General features: G+C 43.5%; 1 protein-coding gene and 1 long non-coding RNA gene across 3 annotated transcripts in view; one reads left to right on the top strand and one right to left on the bottom strand.

Moving 5' to 3' along the window:
• Window positions 1–336: 336 nt before the first annotated feature.
• APELA (apelin receptor early endogenous ligand) lies at window positions 337–5,219 on the bottom strand. Of its 2 annotated transcripts, none has more exons than XM_046940325.1 (3): window positions 4,950–5,219; window positions 4,653–4,763; window positions 337–2,653 (listed from the first exon to the last, which is right to left on the bottom strand). In XM_046940325.1, exons 1-3 carry the CDS (start codon window positions 5,123–5,125, stop codon window positions 2,623–2,625), a joined length of 318 nt encoding a protein of 105 aa, XP_046796281.1. In that variant the 5' UTR covers window positions 5,126–5,219; the 3' UTR covers window positions 337–2,622. The 2 variants fall into 2 exon arrangements, with proteins under 2 accessions (XP_046796281.1, NP_001295179.1); NM_001308250.2 differs by having other exon boundaries at window positions 5,050–5,219.
• Window positions 5,220–5,926: 707 nt separating this feature from the next.
• Window positions 5,927–8,300, top strand: part of LOC121110791 — a 28,155-nt gene continuing 25,781 nt past the window's right edge. Inside the window, exon 1 of the long non-coding RNA XR_005859346.1 lies at window positions 5,927–8,296. This is a non-coding gene — a long non-coding RNA (uncharacterized LOC121110791). The remainder of the gene's footprint in view (window positions 8,297–8,300) is intronic.

Below are 8,300 nucleotides of genomic sequence, written 5' to 3'. Positions count from 1 at the left end.
TCTTGAACTGCAGTGTTGAAGACGTCTAGCTAGCGCTCAGAAATTTATTTAGTGTTTGACCTGTGAAGGGAGAAGCTACTGCATGTTTTTATTTCTGCCACTCTTCACACTACTTCCAGACTTTTTGTCCTGAAATAAGGAAAGGTCTTTTCCTCTCATTCGTGAGAACATTTGGATTCTAAGACCCAGCACCCGGAGCTAATTACAAATCTTGCTTATTCCATACATATTGGCAATGCATGGTCTGGAATCTACTGTAGTCTTACGGTATCATGTCATGTTAGAGTGTGCTGTGATTGCATAAGCAGTAGTTTTAAAGTAAGTTCTTCTTACGACTTTTACCAGAATTTAGTGTTTTTATTTATAAGAAAGCGAGTAAGAAAAGGTTTTACACATGGATCCCATGTCAATTTACAGTAAAAGTAGAAAAAAAAAAAACTATTTTCTTTAGGTGCATCACCTTTGGCATCTGAAGAATAGCAATACTGAACAGTGTACAGAGATTATTTAAAATGAAGCATTGTTACTTGAAGTGCATACTTTTTACAAAATATACAATCAGCTAGCATATAAACATATCTATCAAATATTGCCATCCACGTCTTCCTCAAAGAAAATTTCGTTATTAGCATGCCTAAAAAGAACAGACATTTAAGGTAATTTTGTAGAGACTGACGACGGGCTTCCTAGGACACCTCGGTGAGTGTTGTATTTATTTTTATATTCATAAAGGAACATGTATATATAGCTCTTTGGTATTAAATCTATACACTCATTATTAAGATAACCATTAAATAGTTACTCTTGAGATTCCTTGCTTTCCATAATCTCTGCTTTAAACACACAGGACGGCTAAGTTAAATTAAAAAAGCTAATTTGAATGGCAGCATGTTCTAATTTTGGAAACCAACTCCAAAGATTTACCTTTGTTGCTGTTTGTTGGTATAGACGAGTTTGACTGTTTTGATGGCACTGTCAGTTTTTTCAAAAATGTAGAATAAGGTGATGTTAAAACTTTCCTGTGTGCTTCCTATATAGGGAAATTTGAAACTCTTGTCATATTTTTCCAGCACAATTCTGACTGGGGTTTCAAATTCTTAGAGGTAAGGGGTTACCAGTGGACGCTGATTAGGAAGTTTCAACTATCCAGTCTTAATGATTAGTGATAGTTCACTTATTAGTATCTGCTTTATGAAACAGAATTCTAATACTGAATTTAAATACTTACACTGCTAATCTTTGCTCATCCTTATAACAATTTCCTCTTTTTATGAAACTCTTGATATTTAAAACTAGTGTGGCGTCTTAAAAATCTGGATACGACTGAATTTCTGACTTGTTTTAGTTCCCCTTAATGAAAGGGCTGCCATGTTTTGCTTTATACATAGTTGGTAATTTCTGCTGATAAAAATAAGCTTTTGACAGCTTTTTATAAGAATAAAAATTGAAATAAAAGCTTAGTTTATTCTTGACCACTGCAGAGGTGCAGAGGAGAACAGCTTGTTTTTCTCTTTAAAGTTCTTATTCATTGTAGTGCCACGTTCCTAGTATTCCATTCATTTTAATCACAGGAATAGTGTACTACAGAGCACCGGCGGTGATCAGACAAAGGTTTCTTTTCAATGGTCTATTTTTATGCTCTACTTACAATGCTGTCGTGAGTATTTTAGGAAAACTACTACTGAACAAGTAGATCTGTATTACTGAGTTTTCAAAAATGTTTTAGCTGCCTGGTTTGACAACCCAGTTTAAGGAAACAAATGATAGGCTTTGCAGTAACAGCTCATTAAACAGCAGGACGGGCTTGACCTTAAGGCCTGACTTGGGAGACTTGAGTTATCAGTTTTGCAGTAGGTTTTGCATGACCCTTGGCTAATCTCTTATCTCTGTGTGCCTTAATTCTCTACCTAGAGAATGAGGGATAATACTCCCTTTACTTTCTTATATCATAAATTCTTCACTGTGGGATGCTTAGTGAAGCAGCTAGGAGCACTGGCATGGTGCTGACTTTGGTGCTATTTACAGTAACGCATTCTACATTACTATTAAGATAAATTCATAACGATGAAATGTTAGGTGTTAAAACATACATATCATTAATATATGAATATACTAACTAAAAATGGACTTAAACAGTTCTGTGTGTAAGTTTGACATCATTTCATGCTAAATATTGCCTTACACGCATAGCCTGAGTTGAATACGGTCAACAGCACATCCAATTTCTTCATCTAAATAGTATAGACTATTAAGAGTCCCTTTGGACAAATCCTTCTTCATGCCTTCGGGAAATCCATTTCAGGTATCTGATGTTCGATTTGATCTTTAATTTTTACTGATCATTTTGAGATTCAAATATACACCTCAACCAGTGAAGCTTCATGTACAACCTCCCCCACCCCCCAATCACCTTCCCCGTTTCTCCCTTCCCCCTGCTTCTAGGATATGAGTCATGGGCCTTTGTTCCAGGTCATGCAGAATGTGATACACGGGACCACTGAAAGTGTTCATTTCAGATGGACTGCCTCAAAACAGGATTGCTGTGGCTCCACCAGGTCAACTGTTGGTAAGCAGTACTTAGAATGAGCTTCTCTATCAGTGCAGTTGTTGCAGCTTCCTCCTTTAAGACACTAAAAAGCCCGTTATGAAATTGCTGAGGGAAAAAAAAATGAAATAAGAGAATGTATTAGTTACAAAATACATGGTTGAAATTTGAGGGAATTTCTCTTATTTGGGAAATTTCCGTTAGAAAGGTAAAGGAAAAAAAGCAAACAATAAGGTGAAAGCATCTCACATTTTCCCCCAGCTTTTTGTTCCAACTTTTCTGTATGTTAACAGATGAAAAATCAAGTCCAATCCCTTGATCGTTTCAAATGTGAAAGAGAGGCTGCTGCATTCATCCCAGTTTCCAACCAACTGCTGAAATTCAGGATTAAGGGTCCATCCTGTTTGCATCTGCAATTAGCTTTATCCATATGTACAACTCCATTGAGATCAATAAGATTACTCAGGTGAGTCAAGTTACCCAGGCATGTAAATATTTGCTGAATTAGGACTAAAACTGGAAGGGAATGTAAATGTAGATGGTAAATCCTACTTAAGATAAAGGAGCTGAGCACCCACAATGCTGACTGGGGTTAACAGTTAGTTCAGGTGCTTGTCACCCCTTATTCCCCAAGTCAAGCTTTATGTATTTCTAAACAGCTTTATAAAACAGAATTCTCTTACTAAATGCCTATCAAATATATTATGTATTAACAAGCACAGTTTTGCTTTGTCACTGACTTTTTTAATACAAGAAATCAGCTCTCTACATCAAAGGAGATATCTGAGAACAGCTTTTATCTTGATATTCTGTAGGGAAAACTGTTGCAGTGTAAGTGCACATGTATCATGCAGCTAATACGTTCTCAAGCAAAATGCATGACATACAACTTCAGAGCACATGAGAGAAAATGTAGATGTTCTCCACAGTGCCAATCCCCAGACTACTGACTTGAAGAAGGGGAGTTAAGATGCTCTTCTTAGGAACTGAAACAAGCCATTCAGATCTGATTCAAGAAGCAGACCTAAATTCCCCTGCCTCTGCCATTGAACCAATTTTGCTTCTGCATGCTGAGTGAATCGATCTGATTGCTTATCTTTTAAGGTTTATACTTAAATGAGACTCCCTCACCAACTTGAAATGTCTCTTGTCAAAATGAACAGAGCGATGAGATAAGGCAGTCCAACATCCTCCTCACACATCCCTTTCTACCTGTAGCTCAGTTTGCTGCCCCTCATTCTGCAGCAAGACTGAGATTCAACTTCAGGTATGGTAATCTTTATCCAATCTCAGGGATGTGCCACTTCAACGTCCCATATGCGCATACCACATGTTTACAGGCCAGCACTATGCAGCTGAGTGGTGCCTTTTTGGAGGGTCGTGTTGGGAGGGGGAGCTCCCTAAGCAAGGCAGTTCATGCATTGACAAGAGTCTTGGTAATCAGCTAGAAGTTTAACTTCGGTCTCCTTTTCACTCTTAACTGCTTAGCAAATCGAAACATCTTGGCTCCACGGTGCGCAGGTTCTGCCATCATTTATTTACGATGCTGCCAAGCCTCGGCCTACAGCATTATTTTGATATGAGTTTAGAAGATGCAGAACTACTGACTGCATGTTTTATTCATCTTTAAATTGCAAGAGCCCCGGTTTCCTTTTGAAGCCTGCCCTATTTGCATATGCTACCTGCGTGCTTCTGCAGACACTTAGTATTTGAATGTATATGCCCTCATCAGCTGTAAAGCATTAATGTTTAGCACTTGTATAGCCAAGGACCGCAAAGTCTTTCACCGACAAGAGCTACAATCCCCTTTGAAGTGGGTGAACGGCACTGCCTTCATCTCGCTGACAGCAGAGCGCTGCCAGGGCCAGAAATCCGTGGAAGGCCGGGCGCTCCCTGTGGGGCGGCCACCTCAGACCCCGCGGTGTCCTCTCAGCCCCTCGCGGGGGCGGATGGAGCGCGCGCACCCTAAAGCCCTATTTTCAGAGCAAATCCCTGAGCCCGGAGACCGGGCTAAACAACGTCTGCGGGTTGGTTAGAAGGGTCCCCACAGCGACGCCGGGGGAGGGCTGGTGGCGGCACCCCGCCCGGCTTTACACGCGAGCATTACCTTGCCGAGCTGGGCCGGGCGCTCAGGGAAAGGGCACGCGGGAGTGGAGCGGCATGCACCGCCGGTGCGAGCAGTTGTGTCGGTGCAGCTTCCTGCGCAGGGCCAGGTTGGCTGCGGGAGAAGGCAGGGCGTCAGGCAACTACTGCAAGTTTCACTCTCCCTTTCGGCGCGCGCCCCGTCCCGTCCCGTCGCAGACGGCCGCGCCTCTCCCCGCGGTTCTTTTCGTCCCCGGGCGCGGGAGGGCCGTGACACCCAGCCGGTAGCACCCGCCCGCCGCCGCAGCCCGGCCCCATTTACCCCGAAGTACGCGCGGTGCTAACGCAGGTGCGCCGCGCACACGCGGGCTTCGAACCTTCGTCCCCAAGGCGGCAGCGCGGGAGGTGCGAGCAGCGCTTACCCGGTCTCTGCGCGGCGGCAGGTAGCAGGCTGACCAGGAGCAGGAACACGACGCACAGCAGCCGCCGGAGCCTCATCCCTGCGGTCCGCGTGTGTACAGAAGCGTCCGTGGCACTCGCCTCACCCGTGTCACATGCTAGCGGCAGACCCTCTCCTAGACGGGCAAATAGCACGGAGCGGCCGGAGCCTCCCTCTTTTCCCCGCTCCTTTCCTCCCCCCCCCTTGTCACTCCCCCTTACTTTCCATAAGCAAACAATGAAGGAATGAGAAGCCCGTGTACACAGCGGCTCCCGTCAATAGGCGAGGAGCCTCCCGAACAATGCCGCCGCTCCGCTTTACATTCAGCCCAGGCAGAGAACGAGCTGCCCCGTGCCCCCTCCCCCGGAGCCGGCGGCGCCCGGCGGGGCAGGAAGCGCCCCTTTGTCCCGCGCCGCTCCTCAGGCAACGAGCCGCCAAGCGGCCGCCATTCAGCGCCCGGCGGCGCTGCGAGGCCTCGGGGGCTCTTTGTGCCGCTAAGCGCTCCCAGAGCACCTGAATGTGCCGGGGGCCATTTCCCAGCGAGGTTTGGGGGGGTTTGGAACAGTTACGAGGAGGCGGTGTTGGGGAAAGCTGAGGTTGGGACCTCCCGCGTTTGGTGCTTCTGCGGCGATCTGTGTGCAGGCAGGAGTGGGGCTAGTCTCTTTCTGTTGTCCCCTAGCCGGCTGGTGGCTTGGGATGCTCTCCCAGTCAGTGACTGCGAAAATGAAAATCAGCCTTATGGGAAAAGCTGCTTGTTTAAAGTAAGCCACAGGGAGTAAAATTCTACGCTTTTAATAGAAAAGTATCCTCCAAAGCACTGTATAGGTCTTAAGAGTGGAGTACGCTATTTAAGGTGAGTACTCCTAGGTTTTTCCCACTGTTGTGGTTTTCCCCTTTTTCCCACAAGCTGTTTCACTGGACAGCATGTCCTATGCCCTCCTTGCACAGCTGCACACCATTACCGCGCTGCTTTGTTTGTCCAGGTAAAGTGTGTGAAATGAGAGGAACTTGCAGCTCACTGTTACTTTAAAATTACTTATATGATTATTACTTATACTTGGAACAGTTGCTGGGGGAGGTATATTTGATGAGAGAGAAACAAGGGAAATCCTCCAGTTATCGATCATGCTGATCTGTCACAAACAGCAGGAGCTTCCCAGCGTCATCTGCACAGGTTGTGTCTTGTCTCTCTCCAACCTCTGACCTTTGAACTAGGCTTCTCATGAATACCTAACATGATGCTAAGCCTTCATATCTGTCCACGGGTTGCCTTCGCAGCATCCCCAACTCCCTTAGGGACAGGGGTGCTGCAGGGAGGGACACATCACATGGATTAGGACACCCTGACCTGAAAACGATGATGACCTTCAAGCAGTATTAAGCAATATTCAGTTCAAACTCATAATCTGGAAGGGAAAAGTAGTAAAGGCTTCCAAATGAGAGGTAGTCTGTAAACAGTTAAAGGGAAAGAAAGAATGCATAGGCCATTGCCAGTCCCTCCTGCTATCCAGACCTCTTCCACACCTGTATTTGTTGAAGTTTACAGACATTCTGAGTGTTTTCAGGGGTTTCAGTAGGACACAATATTGAAGTGCAACATTTATGGTTTTTTTTTCATCCATAGATTGCTATGAGCTGTTAATCCCACATCTACTCTGTGCTAATGTTTGCAATGATTTAATTGAATAATCGAGTCCAAATCCCTGTAACATGTGCATCACATGTTCGTTGTCATTCTGATAGACCCTAGAAGTGATTTTTGGATGCTTACTCACTGGAGAAACTTTAAAATATGTTATATTTTCACTGTAGAATTTGTACTTCTTTTGCAAGCAGCTTTCCTGCAGGTAACTACTTATATATGGCGTACCACTACCTGACATTAGGCAAAGCACAGGCAGATACTTTTTCACATAAAGTTGTCTTTTCCTGATTGTAGGTGGTATATATGACAAGAGTTATGCTGAGAGAGGATCAGAAGCATAGGGGATAAAGTAATAGGCAGCAGCTGGAAAATTGATGGGTAAAGTTGGATGATAACAACAGGAGAAGATAATTGGGCACTCCCTTGGAAGGACTAAGAGATTAATTAGCATTCTCTTCAAGACTGGTAATTGAATCCAGTTTCTGAATCCTGCCTTTCCTTTGAATGCCAACACATAACCGTATACTCTAGTGAAAGATGATGTTTGTTGCTAGCCCTTGAAAAAAGATTTTGAATACTGTCAGTATAAAAAGTTAAATAAAGCTTATCAAGCACAAGATTTAATTGTTATAGATGACAATGCTGGTTTCAATCTTATTATCTCTATAGCTTGGGATAATTCCTCTTTCCAACCTAAAGGAACTATAAGGATGCATTGATGGTTGTAAATCTCTACTGTGCTGTGTGAAGACGTGCAGAATGCTGAGTAGAATGATGAGAAAAATGACAATTATTTGTTTTACTCAGAAGCATCAGATAATATTTAACATCAAGATTTCTAATCTAATTTTGTGTTCCCCAGATCCACCCATCCTGTTGATCCTGAGGAATTATTTCACTAAACAGACAAGAACAGCGATAGAACATCTACTTCAAAAGTATTTGATAAGCCAAATAATCAAGTCCAATGGCACATGCCATTAGAGCAAGTTATAGAGTTTTCTTAGTTCCATTATATTAAGCTAAGAGGCAGTATGTGAGCCGAGCAACAAATGAAAGCAAAAATTTTAAAAAATATATGAGTTGCTGCTCAAAGGGAAAAAAAAAAGTTGGTAAAGAGATGCTCAAAGGGATAGGTTTTGATATGTTGTTTAGACTTCAGTAATGCATTTCTTTTTAACCACAAATTTCATTGGGATTATTATCTCGTGGTTTTATTGGGTGTGTATGTGTTTGACAGCTACCAGCGCGTAGGATGTTTTTTTTCTGACTGGAGTGTAGAATCAGAAGATGAATATTATGTTTGCCTCCTTCCTCAGCTATGGTTGTGGAGGCTATGCTTTCTCTAGACAAAGCTCATCTGCTTGAAAGTCATGATTAGATGGGGAAACGATGTACTTTCTGTCATCATTTTGTGAGCTGTGCTTGGAGACTAAATCCTACTCAGAAATGAAACCCCCTTCCTTAACTTTTGCATTTTATGCTTTTTTTCTTCTTTTTCCTGGGGAAATCAGCTTCCCTGCCTGTTTGTGCTCAGCTGCATTTCCTGCCTGGGGGATGCCTGTGCTCCGGAAGGAGATGCTGTGTGA

Source organism: Gallus gallus, chromosome 4 (assembly GCF_016699485.2).
Source record: "Gallus gallus isolate bGalGal1 chromosome 4, bGalGal1.mat.broiler.GRCg7b, whole genome shotgun sequence".
NCBI classification, from domain to species: domain Eukaryota; kingdom Metazoa; phylum Chordata; class Aves; order Galliformes; family Phasianidae; genus Gallus; species Gallus gallus.
Note: the sequence above shows the minus strand (reverse complement) of the source record. Positions and strands in the feature narration are given on the sequence as shown.